Consider the following 14,869-nt stretch of genomic DNA (forward strand, 5'->3'; position numbering starts at 1 on the left):
TTATCATGTATTCCCTTGCCTTGTTGACCTTCACCAAATGCGTAATATCACATTTCTCTGATTGAACTCCATTTGCCACTCTTCCGCCCACCTGACTAATCCATCGATATCTTCCTGCAGTCTACATCTTTCTTCTTCACTATCAACCACATGGCCAATTTTTGTACTGTCTCCAAACTTCTTAATCATACCACCTACATTCAAGTCCAAATCATCAATATATACCACAAAAAGCAAAGAAACTACTACTGAGCCCTGTGGAACCCCACTGGAAACGAGTCAGAAAAATACCCGTCAATCATTACCCTGGCTTCCTGCCTTTGAGACAATTTCGGATCCAACTTGTCTCTTTGCCTTGGATCTCATGGGCTTTTACTTTCGTGATCCGTCTGCCATGTGGGACATCATCAAAAGCCTTGCTAAATTCCATATAGACGACATCAAATGCACTACCCCCATCAACCCTCCTCGTTACCTCCTCAAAAAATTCAATCATATTAGTCAGACACGACCCTCCCTTAACAAATCCGTGCTGACTGTCTTTGATTAGTTCCACCCTTTTTATTTAAGGGAATATACTTGCTCCGAACCCTCACTATCTCTTCCTTGAATGCCTCCCACTGATCTGGCACTGATCTACCTTCAGGTAGCTGGTTCCACATCACTACAGCTAAAATCACATCTCAGCTCAGTAAAATTAGCTTTTACCCAATTGAGAACTTTCATTCCTGGTCTATCTTTGTCCTCTTCCATAACATCACTTCCACCAAAGTGTTCCCCAACTGATGCCCCTTCCACCTGCCCAGCTTCATTCCCTAAAATGAAGTCCAGAACCAACCCTTCTCTTCTTGAACTTGCTGTGTACTGGCTAAAAAAGGTCTCCTGAATGCAATTTAAGAATTCTGCCACCTCAGTGCCTTCACACTATTTCGATCCCAGTTAATATTAGGGTAGTTGAAATCACCCACTATTACTGCCCTATTGTTTTTGCACTTTGGAGACATTTACCTACATATTTGCTCTTCTATCTCCCTCTGACCAGGGGTCAATAGTACACTCCCAGTAGTGTGATTGCCCCTTTTTTGTTCTTCGGTTCAAATCATATGGCCTCATTTAGTGATCCTTCTACCTACCATATCATCCTCCTCACAGCTGTAATTGTTAGTTTAATTAATCCTGAAAAAAAATTAATTTCTAAAGTTGGTGATCAGCTTCAGTTACCTTTTTACCCATCTGATCATCTGGAAAGTCTGAAAATCGTGTGTCAGGCATGGCAGTGTTCTCTCACCTCTCCATAGACTTGAGCACAAAATCCAGGTTGACACTCCCAGTTCTGTAGAATGCCACTGCCAGCCTGGTGAAAGCAACCAACTCAGCACAAAGCAGAGGCAAAACCTGGGACTTATCTGGCCTGCATTGTTCAGTAACCACTGATCCATCATGGAACATAAAAGCAGAAGGAGGCCATTCAGCCCCTCGTGCCTGTTATACAGACACAGAAGGAGGTCATTTAGCCCCTCGAGCCTGTTATATAGACACAGGAGGCCCATCAGCCCCTGGAGTCTGTTAGATAAGAACAGGAGGTTATCCAGCCCCTCAAGCCTCCTCTGCCATTCAATTAGATCAAGGCTGATCTACAATCAACTGTATTTTTCAGCCTTTGCTCCCTTGATACCCCTAACCAAAAAAAATCAATCTCAGTCTTAATGCTCCAAAAGAGACCCAGTATCCACAGCAAGAGTGTTCCAGATTTCCACTATCCTTTGTACAGAAAAATGCTTTCTGATTTCACTCCTGAATGGTCTTGCTCTAAATTTAAGATGGTAACCCCCAGCTCATTCTAGATACCCCGACCAGAGGAAAAAGTGTCTCTGTATCCACCCTATTGAACCTCTGAAACGCCAAGTCGAGCTGATGGGTATCAGAATCCTGGAGAGTTGGATCATACCTCGAACTGGAACAGCTGGCAACCTTCGGCCGGCTTGGAGAGACCCCCAGCATCATGGAACCAGGAGTTGCTTCCTGCACAGGGGAGAGTGGCGCTGTCTCCTTGGCCTGCTGCTTTCTCTCTTTACCAGTCTCCTTGTTCTTCAAGCTTGCTCGATGTTCTGCCAGCAATTCGTCAAAGGCAAGCCGGCGCCCGGGCACGCTCCTTCTCTGAGTCAGCGAGTGCGTCTAACAAGTAAATAGAGACAGAAAGTTTATCGTCGGCTGACCCGGAGCAAGAACTACAACAACTTACATTTATATGGCACCTTTAAGGTAGCAAAATGTCCCAAGGTGCTTCACAGGAGAATAAATCAGACAAAATTTGACACTGAACCACATAAGGAGAATATTAAGGCAGGTGACGAGAAGATTGGTCAAAGAGGGAGGTTCTTAGCAGTCTCCTAAAAGAGAGAGAGGTGGAGAAATTTAGGGACAGAATTCCAGAGCTTAGGGCCCAGTCATTGAAGACACAGCTGCCAATGGTGAAACAATGAAAATCAGGGATGCTCAAGAGGCCAGAATTAAATGAGGGCAGACATGCTGGAAGGTTGTTGGCTGGAGGAGGTTACAGAGACATTGAGGGATGAGGCCATGGAGTGATCTGAAAACAAGGATGAGAATTTTAAAATTGAAGCGTTGCTGAACTAGTTGCCTCTGAGTCAGAGCTCACGGGTTCAAGTCTCACTCCGGATACTTTAGCATATAATCCAGCCAGTACTGAGGGAGTGCTGCACTGTTGGAGGGGCAGTACTGAGGGAGTGCTGCACTGTCAGAGGGGCAGTACCGAGGGAGTGCTGCACTGTCGGAGGGGCAGTACCGAGGGAATGCTGCACTGTCGGAGGGGCAGTACTGAGGGAGTGCTGCACTGTCGAAGGGGCAGTACTGAGGGAGTGCTGCTCTGTCGAAGGGGCAGTACTGAGGGAGTGCTGCACTGTCGGAGGGGCAGTACTGAGGGAGTGCTGCACTGTCGGAGGGGCAGTACTGAGGGAGTGCTGCACTGTCGGAGGGGCAGTACTGAGGGAGTGCTGCACTGTCGGAGGGGCAGTACTGAGGGAGTGTTGCACTGTCGGAGGGGCAGTACTGAGGGAGTGCTGCACTGTCGGAGGCGCAGTACTGAGGGAGTGCTGCACTGTCGGAGGGGCAGTACTGAGGGAGTGCTGCATTGTCGCAGCGTCAGTACTGAGGGATTGCTGCACTGTCGGAAGGGCAGTGCTGAGGGAGTGCTGTACTGTCGGAGGGTCAGTACTGAGGGATTGCTGCACTGTCGGAGGGTCAGTATTGAGGCAGTGCTGCACTGTCGGAGGGTCAGTGCTGAGGGAGTGCTGCACTGTTGGATATTTCCCACTTTAACAAAACCTTAAACCAAGGCTCTGTCTGTTGATTCAGGTAGATTGTAATGTTCGCAGAGGACTATGTGAAGAGGAGCAGGGAGTTTTCCCGGTGACCTGGGGCCAACATTCATCTCACCATCACCACCAAAAATAGAATTAGACGTCAGTCATCTCAATGCTGTTTGTGGAATCCAGTTACAAGCAAAATGGCTGCTGCATTCCAACAATTGCCCTCCAGACATGATGTCAGTGTCTTTGAGTAGTTTGAGAGGTGAAAGAAGGTGCATGTGTTGTTATTGATGGGCTGACATGCGCTGTCACGGGCTAGCATGCGTTGGCTGACTCTCTACGTAGAGGAGTTCAGACAGATTTCCTCCATCAAGTTATTCACCATTTTATAAAACGGTTGTATTTTTAAAAAAAAAATGTCTGCTCCGAGCGACAAGGACAGGCTCGCATTGTTCCAAATATACAGGACCACCATCCTGTTCAGATTCTGAGGCCATGCTCTGATGTTAAGGACAGGCCAGCTTTTAATCCCTCCTGGATTGAAGGTTACATCATCTCTGCTGCTCTGGAATAATGTACCCATGATGACAGAAAAACATATGAAACTGATGGGCAGGAAAAGACCAGCATCTTCATCAAGCCTGCCCCACACCACAATGTCTAGAGTATCTAGAATAAACACTGCTTCCCTCCCTCCCTCCTTCCTTTCAGCCATGTAATCTTTCAGGAGAGGCAAAAAACCCAGGGCCAATATGGGGAAAAAATACTTGGGAAAATTCCTCTCTGACCCCCTCAGACGATCAAAACCAATCCATGAGAGCACGCGGACCAAGTGTTATCTATTAAAGGACAAAGAAAGCTTTTCTTTTCTCTAAATTATCTAACCACACTAATTCTTAAAATGGACACTACATCCAAGCTTTAAAGTTATTTTGTTTTATTTCCAGTCAAAAATCCGTCAGGCTGGACACCTTAAATCCAGCAATTGAGCCATCTAGGAATGTTGCCTTAAGTAAAATACGAAAAAAAAAACTAATTCAAATGAAGATGGTGGCCGGGAGAGGGGAGAGTGAGAGAGATTACCTTGCAAGTTAGCGAACGGGTGCAGTGTTTCTTGGTGTCTGGGTCCATGACTCCGCAGTGTTTATTGAGGTCACTTTCTTTCTCTGCTGAGAGATTATGTAGAAGTTATGCGGTATGACAGATGTTTCCTGTTAAAGGCCCCCAAGGCACTTCAGGTCTTCCCCTCCCACCACAGAAACACGTAAAAGTTGCTTTTTGGAAAATAAAAGCAATTGAGTTTGAGATGCAGTTTCCGAGAACTTTTCTCAAACTGTAAAAGAATCCAATACTCAAAGAACAAAAGCTTTTAAACAGTGAAGGGGGTTGGGGAGGGATGGGGGGGGGGGTGCGGGTTTAAAAAACAGAAGATTCCTCAATGCTGAGAGGTTCAATGCATTGACTGCTGTGGTACTGAACCATACAATAACAACTGCATTCATATAGGGCCTTCAGCAGGAGTGATTATCAAGCATAAATTTGACACCAAGCCACAAAAGGAGATACTGGGACAGGTAACCAAAAGCTTGGTCAGAGGTAGATTTAAGGAGCGTCTTAAAGGAGGAGAGAGAGGTAGAGAGGTGGAGAGGCGAGGCAGGGATTTGCAGGACAGTCTGTTCTGTTGGCTAGTCTCAAACAGAGCCACATCACCCTGCTTCCTGCTCCTGCATTTATCCATTGACCTGTACTGAAAGGTGCATCTGAACTGAAGTAGAATTCAGCTCAGCTGTGATACTGTCAGGGTGAAATACCCCCTAGCAGACATCGACTCCTCACTGGAGTACGGTTCTGCAGGTACACCCCACTTTCCGGTACCTGACACAAGGCGGCCATTCTTTCAATGCTGGCCAAGACAGCTCGTTTTCCAAAGGTTTTCGATCAGGCCCAATCCTGCACTGCCTCAACCATCAGGCGCGCACACACTGCAGGAGGGATTGCTGGACAGTGATCAGGGGAATGAGCCCTAGATTCCTTCTGCTCCCGAGATTGGGTGTGGGGTGGGGTGAAGGTAGAGACTGCTTCATCCCATTACTGTCGTTAAAGCTAAGGTCAGATAACTCCACGTAGGCCAGATGTGAGACACCCTGGCTCAGTCTTCACAGAGTGGTATGCACACCCACCAACACTCGATTGTTTGATACTAAAAGAGAATAAACACTTTAAAAACCAGGTTACATCCTTTGAGAAAGAGCTAACAAGGATCTTGCATTATTTTCTTCAAGTTTCTTAATGGAGAGGCTCTGACACATAGCTGGAATGCATTACATTTTTGGAAATGGAAATGTCTGAAATGATGATCAATAATGAAAAAATCTCAACTATGCAGAGGGGTCAAAGCTGAGAGTTCAATGTCAGCACACAGATTCCAGCTACCACAGTCCCTAGTTTTACCTCAATTTCTTCCCTCCCTTTGTGTGCTTTAACTTTTTCTATTACTTGAATTTTGTGTGAGAAAGTAACATTTTCCTTTTGTTGCAGCACGGGGTTAGACACTGAGTAAAGCTTCCTCTACACTGTCCCCATCAAACACTCCCAGGACAGGTACAGCACGGGGGGTAAGACACTGAGTAAAGCTTCCTCTACACTGTCCCCATCAAACACTCCCAGGACAGGTACAGCATGGGTTAGATACAGAGTAAAGCTCCCTCTACACTGTCCCCATCAAACACTCCCAGGACAGGTACAGCACGGGGGGTTAGATACTGAGTAAAGCTTCCTCTACACTGTCCCCATCAAACACTCCCAGGACAGGTACAGCATGGGTTAGATACAGAGTAAAGCTCCCTCTACACTGTCCCCATCAAACACTCCCAGGACAGGTACAGCACGGGGGGTTAGATACTGAGTAAAGCTTCCTCTACACTGTCCCCATCAAACACTCCCAGGACAGGTACAGCATGGGTTAGATACAGAGTAAAGCTCCCTCTACACTGTCCCCATCAAACACTCCCAGGACAGGTACAGCACGGGGGGTTAGATACTGAGTAAAGCTTCCTCTACACTGTCCCCATCAAACACTCCCAGGACAGGTACAGCATGGGTTAGATACAGAGTAAAGCTCCCTCTACACTGTCCCCATCAAACACTCCCAGGACAGGAACAGCACGGGGGGTTAGATACAGAGTAAAGCTCCAAAAAAAAAAAAGGAGTTAGATACAATAGTAAATCTAGGGCATTGAAAAGTGTTCCCAGGCTATGAAGAAGAAAACATGTTTAGTAATGGTACTTGTGAACCAAAAGGTACAACAGAGTGGCCAGGAGTGAGTTTTTTTTCCTGCAGGGAAGCATTTGACTCCAATCCCGCCATTCTGCACTTCCAGCAATGAACTGCAATCACAGGGATGCAATTCAGAGAATTGGGCTACAAGTTTGTACCACTGTCTCCAATTGAGGCTCCCTTGGAGTTCAGCTTCCACACCGGGAGCAGGAATCATGGAATTAGCCCTTTGGATTTTGCTCAGCACCATCTCCCTAATGCCACAGCCAAAACTGCAGCTCTGTGTTAATGGAAAAAAATTACAAAATATTGAACTATATGAATATGTTAATTATTAACAAAATTAATTATAAAACACTGTAAAAAAACAAATAAATTATGTGAAGTATAAAAAAAAAATGGGGTTACATACTATAAGGGGGGCCTGAGGAATAAAGACCCCCTTGACAAATAAAAAAAAATAGGTTAGATACAGCCCTGGGAGTGTGTGATGTTAGTGTGATGTTGACTGCAGGAATTGGAATACTGCTCCACTCCACAACACAAACATCACTGATCTCAATCATAAAAATAGAAAATAAAACACATTTTTCAAACCAACTTTAAATTTAATGAACCAGTGCCCATCCCCCACTTCCCTCCACCCCACTACACCATCAGGCCCCTCATTACTTGACTAGTTTGTGTGGTGACTGTATACTCACCCGTTGCTCTCCTGTGGTTTTTATGGCTGTTTCTCCTGTTACTGAGTGCTGGCTCCTCCAGCATGGGTGATCGCTCCCCTTTACCATTCTGAATCACCGGGGCTGGCAGTGGAGCATCAGCCGCCTTTGGGATTGTGCTCGCTGCCAAAGACTTTGCCACGGAATCAAGGACGGGAGCCCGAGTAGGTTTTGCAGACGGCAAGATGGGATCGGGAGGGGAGAGGGAAACGGGAGGGGAGAGGGAAACAGCAGGGAGCTTGGAACCTAGTTTGATGCAGGAGCTTTCCGCCTTTCTGAGAGATGGGATCTTTTCCAGATTCACCACGGGAACAAACAAGCTGGAGAGGGAAAAACAAAAAAAATAATAAATTGCAGCCATCTGATGAAATCCAAACTCCTTCCCACATCAGCCTCCATAGCGAGAATTAGCAACTATTCGACCAGATGGGGCACTGCAGCAGAGCCTGATCCTTGCTTCACCCAACGTCCATCAGCATGCAGTTTCCAGAAGAAGGCCGAATGGGGATTGAAATGAAGGAGCCTATCTGAACCCGCAGTAAGAGCTCCCCCATAGCTTAGTGGGTAAAGGCACTGTGTGGTAAACTAGACAAACCTGGGAAGTCCCAGATTCAATTCCTCAGCTGTGCGAGTTAGGCCATAACAATAGGACTTAGGACTCATATCAGAACTACTACAGAAATATGCCTTAAAGAAGCTTAAAGGACCAAATGCTGGAAAGTGGGATTAAGCTGATTTTTTTCAGCTGGCGCAGATACAATGGACCAAGTGGCCTCTTTCTGTGCTGTAAACTTTCTATGATTCTATTCTAGGACTTTCCCAGTCAGAACTCCAGGCAAGGTTTAAGGTTCAACATTTAGGGTTGAGCTAGGGTCAGAATTAACACCTGATGGTCAGCTAATAACTGCTGCTGGAAAGAGAATGAAGTGTGGTGAGGACTGGACCAGGACCCGGTCTGGCTGTGATGCTCTTCACTGTGGAATAGTCAGCCTGGCATTGTCTTCCACATAAAGAATTACCACTTGTGTAAGGTACCAAACAGCAGCTAGTAGCCATGAGACTGCACCTGAGAAATAATGAAAGCCTTCAGAAGAGTAAAATAGTAAACTGGAGGATAAAATTAAAACTATGCTCGGGATCACTACACACATTTTAAGACTTCCTAATCTGTAACCTTAAGATTAATGCCCCTTGAAAAAAACAGAATCAACCAGGATTCCCACTTTTGATCAGCATCCAGTGATTTCTGCTTGAAAGTTCATGTATCAAGCTCATGTACGATGCTACCCACAGTCAAATAGCCAGCTGGCACTCACTGTCTAGAGCTACACTTCCAGAAGGGTTAGCACCACAGCCTCACAGCTCCAGCGACCCGGGTTCAATTCTGGGTACTGCCTGTGCGGAGTTTGCAAGTTCTCCGTGACTGCGTGGGTTTTCGCCGTGTGCTCCGGTTTCCTCCCACAGCCAAAGACTTGCAGGTTGATAGGTAAATTGGTCATTATAAATTGCCCCTAGTATAGGTCGGTGGTAGGGGAATTGTGGGGATGTGGTAGGAATATGGGATTAATGTAGGATTAGTATAAATGGGTGGTTGATGGTCGGCACAGACTCGGTGGGCCGAAGGGCCTATTTCAATGCTGTATCTCTAAATAAATTAAAATAAAATAAAATAAAAGGGGTGGTTGAGCTCAGAACCAAACTTCACCTCAGAAAATACCGTTAGAGGAGGAGGATGGGAAGACAATTGTCAAAAACTGCTTCTTACTGCCATCATTAGAATTGTACAACAGAGAAGGCAGCTGTTCAGCACATCATGTTCATGCTGGCTCTTTGAAAGAGCTATTCACTCCCCTGCTTTTTTCCTAGAAATATTTCTCTTTCAAGTATTTACCCAATTTCCTTTTGAAAGTTACTGCGGAATCTGCTTCCATTGCCCTTTCAAGCAGCGCATTCCAGATCACAACAATTCGCTGCATCAAAACAAATTCTCATCTCCCCTCTGGTTTAGTTTAGTTTAGTTTAGAGATACAGCACTGAAACAGGCCCTTCGGCCCACCGAGTCTGTACCGACCATCAACCACCCATTTATACTAACCCTACACTAATTCCATATTCCTACCACATCCCCACCTGTCCCTATATTCCCCTACCTATACTAGGGGCAATTTATAATGGCCAATTTACCTATCAACCTGCAAGTCTTTTGGTCATGTGGGAGGAAACCAGAGCACCTGGAGGAAACCCACGCAGACACAGGGAGAACTTGCAAACTCCACACAGACAGTACCCAGAATTGAACCCGGGTCGCTGGAGCTGTGAGGCTGCGGTGCTAACCACTGCGCCACTCTGCCAATTGCCTTAAATCTGTGTTCTCTGGTTACTGACCTTCATGCTACTAGAATCAGTTTCTCCCCATCTACTCTTTCACAACCCTTCATAACTTTGGTTGCCTCTATTAAGTACCCCCATAATCTCCGCTCCAAGGAGAACAATCCCAGCTTCTCTAGTCTCTCCACGTAACTGAACTCCCTTGTCCCTGATTACACTGCTGCAGCCATTCCTTTAAGTTAGAATGAAGATCTCTTTTCTCTACTTGATCACAGACAAAAAGAAAATTAAGTTACCACAGATTTTCTTTTGGTCCCTTTGAAGGCACATCTAACTGTAGCATCTTGTTACCAGGGCTCTGTAGCTTCTCTTTGGAGGAACTGGTGCCATGGTTCGAGGTAACTGCAGTCTGGACACTGTTGTATCGTGATTTCTGCAGGACAATGGAGCTTGGGGAATTCAAGGCAGCAGCTCTTCGTGCTGATAGCTTGTTCAGAGACCCGTGTCTTCTCTCTGAAATTAGTCCTAGTTATTTAGATTCTCAATTCAGCGGCTTCACATAAAACACACAACATAAAATCCAAAGAACATGAGTTTAAATCCCACCATGGCATGAGAATTTAGATTCAGCCTTGGCTCAGTGAGTTAGTGCTCTCTCGCCTCTCAGTCATGGGCTCAAGTCCCACTCCAGAGACTTGAGAACATAAGCCAGGCTGACACTCAGCACAGTACTGAGGAAGAGCTGCACTGTCGGAGGTGCTGTCTTTCAGATAAGACGTTAAATCGCGCCCCCCATCTGCCCTCCCGGGTGTGCATAAAGGACCAGGGCACTATTCAAAGAAGAGCAGGGGAGTTCTCCCCAGTATCCTGGTCAATATTTATCTCTCAACCAACATCACCACAACAGATTATCTGGTCATTTGTTTCATTGCAGTTTGTTAGCTGCCACATTTCAAAACGACTACACTTCACTGACTGTAAAGCACTTTGGGATGTCCTGAGGTTGTGAAAGGTGCTATAGAAATGCAAGTCTTCCTTTCAAAAGAAAAATCTGAAAATAAAAAGCTCATATCAGTAAAAGTAAAATGAAGCTGTCGGATCGTCGTTAAAAACCTACTTGTTCACTGATCTTCTTCAGGGAAGAAAGTCTGCTGTCTTGACTTGGTCTGGGCCTATGTGTGACTCCAGTCCCATATCAATACGGGTGGCTCTTAACTGGCTCTGAAGTTGCCAAGCAAGCCACTCAGTTCAACAACCACAATAATTTGCATTTATATAGCACCTTAACACGGGAAGAGATCCCAAGCTGCTCCACAGGAGTGTTATCAAACAGAATTTTACAGCGAGTCACATAGGAGATATTAAGCCAATTGACTGAAAGCATGCTCAAAGGGGTAGATTTTAAGGAGCATTTTAAAGGAAGAGAGAGAGGCCGAGAAGGGAATGCCAGAGCTTTGAGCCTCGGCAACCGAAGAAACAGTCGCCAATGATGGAGCGATGAAAAATCGAGGGTAAGTGAGAGACCAGAATTGGAGAAGCACAGAGATCTCAAAGGGGTGTAGAGCTGGAGGAGATACAGAGATAGGATGAGATTTGAACACCGGGACAATAATTTTAAACCCGAGGCAGTGTGGGCCAGCGAACACAGAGGATGATGGGTGAACGAGACTTGGTGTGAGTTAGGAAATGGTCAACAGAGTTTTGGATGCGCTCAAATTTAAAAAGGATGCCAGGTGGGAGGCTGGCCAGGAGTGCACTGGAATAGTCAAGTCTGAATATGACATAAATGTGGGTGAGGATATCAGCAACAGATGGTCTGAGGCAGAGATGGAGATGGGTAACGTTATGGAGGTTGAAGTAGGCAGTCTTGGTGACAGAAAAGATAAATAGTGGGACCAATACAAGTGCTCTGTGCTGTAAGGCTATAGCTAGTTAAACTGCAATAGTAGCCCGGCACACACACACAACACTGGGCTTTGTCCGGCTGTTTGGACTTGGGTAACTGGATGTGTTTCTATGAGAAGACAGTATTAATTTTACTTTGGACAGACTCTACCTCTGTGGATCTATCGCTGGTCTGGAGACCTTGAATCGCCAGACTGCTTTCCATGCATTTGGGACAAAACATCTTTAACAAAACTTTTGAATATTTGAGGTCAAAGGTCATCAGTGCTGGAGCCAGCACTCAAGCAAACAGGTACAGCACAGGTGAGATACAGAGTAAAGCTCCCTCTACACTGTCCCCAACAAACACTCCCAGGACAGGTACAGCACAGGGTTAGATACAGAGTAAAGCTCCTTCTACACTGTCCCCAACAAACACTCCCAGGACAGGTACAGCACAGGTTAGATACAGAGTAAAGCTCCCTCTACACTGTCCCCATCAAACACTCCCAGGACAGGTACAGCACAGGTTAGATACAGAGTAAAGCTCCCTCTACACTGTCCCCATCAAACACTCCCAGGACAGGTACAGCACAGGGTTAGATACAGAGTAAAGCTCCTTCTACACTGTCCCCAACAAACACTCCCAGGACAGGTACAGCACAGGTTAGATACAGAGTAAAGCTCCCTCTACACTGTCCCCATCAAACACTCCCAGGACAGGTACTGAGCTGAGACACTGCATTATAGGAAGTGATGGAACAATAATAGAAAAGCAGGAAGAGTATCCTCAATGCATTGGCCCTAACACCCACCTACAGAGAATCGAAGGCCCAAGACTAGGCTGACGTATCCTTCCCTGGTCCCAGAACTGATGTGAGAGGGAGCTGATACCTAGGTTAATTTAAAGGAGAGTTTCTCCAGGATATCAGATTCACGGTGTGTGTACACTTCTTGTTTCTTTTTAAAAAAAGACCCAAAGATGCTGAGGTACAAAGTCACTTACCACAGTGCATCTGGAATGCCTGAGGTTTAACTACCTGTCCACACTGGTTACACACCACAAGGAAGAACTCATCATGGGCTGGACAGTGACCAAAGATTGGCATATCTGAAACAGAGGGTAAAATAGCTAGTTCACACACACTGGCACTGCAGAAGAAAACTGGGAGGGGGAGAGTGGTGGGGGGCGGGGAGAGGGAGGAATACTTTCATCTCAATACCTGGATCACACCTTCCTATCACCACTACCACCACCCCATCACATAAGCACTTCAGAGCACCTGCATTCCCAGTGAAATTGCAAAGCTCAAATCATTCAGACAGAAAAGCACTTGCAACTATGACTTGTTTCATGCATTTATATCCAGCCCAGTCTCTTACCTTCCCTAATGAGCCTCATTGTTTCAATCTTCTTTCTCACATCCTTGCCACTATCCTCCGATTCTGTAGACGCAAAAACAAAAACAATGCTTGAAGCAATCACCAAGAAAAAGCATGAATGAATGTCATACTATGCAGTAGTGAAAGAAAATAACTGACTTTACCTATTAGCTCACCCTGCTCTGTATCACTCCAGCCCTTCTGCACGATTACCCTTTCTGTCTGTGCCAGCTCTTTGATACAGGTCTCCAATTAGCCCCACTACCCATCTCTTCCATCACAGACCTGCAAATTTTTCCCCTTCAGGTATTTATCCAATTCCCTTTTGAAAGTTACTATTAAATCTGCTTCCGCTACCCTTTGGAGAGTCCCAGCTCACACCTCGCTGTGTAAAATATTCTCATCTCCCTTCTGGTTCTTTTGTCAAATATCTTAGAACTGTGTGCTCCAGTTTTACTCTACCAAAACCCCACATAATTTTGAACACCTGTGTTAAATCTCCTGTCATGCACGGAAGGAGCCATGATGAAATAAACAATGAAATGGAAGAATTTTGAATTTAAAAAGTCAACTGTTAATCAAAACCAAAAGAACATGGGCACTTGTACCATAGTCAATCTAACTATTTTTGTATATGTGTGTGTGAGTGAATGCGTGTGTGGGTGAAGTTGCAACCATTTTGGGAATTGTGTAAAAATAAAGAGTCATTTTTTAAACCCACAAGAAAACCTATCATTTGTCTGCTTATTTGACCTGAAAGACACTCAGGGGTTAATGCAACATTTTAACAAAACACAATTGTGGTGAGTTGGGATGTGAACAATGAGAACCACCCACACCTCTTTCCACCTGTTCGTAACACTCCTCTGCTCTACAGAGAGCAACCCCAGCTTCTTTAGTGTCTCCACGTAACTGAAGTCCTACATCCCTTGGACAATTCTAGTTAATCTCTTCTGCACCTTCTCTAAGGCTTTAACATCCGTCCTAAAGTATGATGCTCAGAATTGGACACAATACTCTAGCTGAGGCCTAAGCAGTGATTTATGAAGGTTTAGCATAACTTACTGATTTTGTATTCTATGCCTCTGTTTATAAAGCCAAGGATCCTATATTTTTTTAAAACAGCTTTCTCAACTTGTCCTGCCACCTGCAAAGATTTGTGTACATACACTCACAGGTATCTCTGTTCCTGAAACCCCTTTAAATTTGTACCATTTAGTTTATATTGCCTCTCCTCATTCGTCCTACCAAAATACATCACTTTACACTTTACATTAAACTTAATCAGCCACCTGTCTGCCCATTTTACCAGTCTATGTCTTCCTAAAGTTTGTTACTAACTCCACACTGTTTATTACATTTGAGCTTCTTATCAACTGAAAGCTTTGAAATTATATCTACTATACCCAAGTCTAGGTCATTAATATATATCAAAAATAGCAGTCACCCTAACACTGAACATTGAGGAACACCACTGCATACCTTCTCCAGTCTGAAAAAGAACCATTCCCCACTACTCTCTGCTTTCAGTCTCAGAAAGCATCAAGCTGCCACTGTCCCTTTAATCCCATGGGTTTCAATTTTAATAACAAGTCTATTATGTGGCAGGATGTTATTAGGCTGACAGTCTAGTACAGTATCGAGGGAATGCTGGGTTTGAACCCTTCACCACAGTGAGCAATCTGTCTGGTTGTTAAACCCATGACCTTGTGACAGAGGCAAGAGTTGTGACTGAGCCATGACTGATGCACAGAATCTACAGCACTGTGTACAGCAACACTACTACCTCATTCAATTCAAACTCTGGAACTCAGGACCTTATTAACCTTTAAACTGCTGGAGGTTTCTTGAATTAATTCTCTGTTATCTCTGGATTCCTTTCCTGGTTAGTTCACCGTTCAGCTTTTCCACAGAGTGACAGGGCCTGTTCTTTGCATACAGAAAGA

General features: G+C 45.1%; 1 protein-coding gene across 3 annotated transcripts in view; it reads right to left on the reverse strand.

Annotated features, from left to right (window-relative positions):
* atxn7l2a (ataxin 7-like 2a) overlaps window positions 1–14,869 on the reverse strand; it is a 43,819-nt gene that overhangs the window by 20,655 nt on the left and 8,295 nt on the right. The window contains exons 2-7 of one of the 3 annotated variants that reach the window (XM_068057526.1): window positions 12,924–12,986; window positions 12,547–12,651; window positions 9,953–10,169; window positions 7,311–7,648; window positions 4,413–4,495; window positions 1,949–2,175 (exon numbers count right to left, since the gene is read on the reverse strand). In XM_068057526.1, the coding sequence (XP_067913627.1) occupies window positions 1,949–2,175; window positions 4,413–4,495; window positions 7,311–7,648; window positions 9,953–10,169; window positions 12,547–12,651; window positions 12,924–12,986 (1,033 nt within the window). Of the gene's footprint in view, window positions 1–1,948; window positions 2,176–4,412; window positions 4,499–7,310; window positions 7,649–9,952; window positions 10,170–12,546; window positions 12,652–12,923; window positions 12,987–14,869 lie in introns of all 3 variants that reach the window. The other 2 variants (XM_068057525.1, XM_068057527.1) reach the window with 2 other exon arrangements.

Source organism: Heterodontus francisci, chromosome 25 (assembly GCF_036365525.1).
Source record: "Heterodontus francisci isolate sHetFra1 chromosome 25, sHetFra1.hap1, whole genome shotgun sequence".
NCBI lineage: Eukaryota > Metazoa > Chordata > Chondrichthyes > Heterodontiformes > Heterodontidae > Heterodontus > Heterodontus francisci.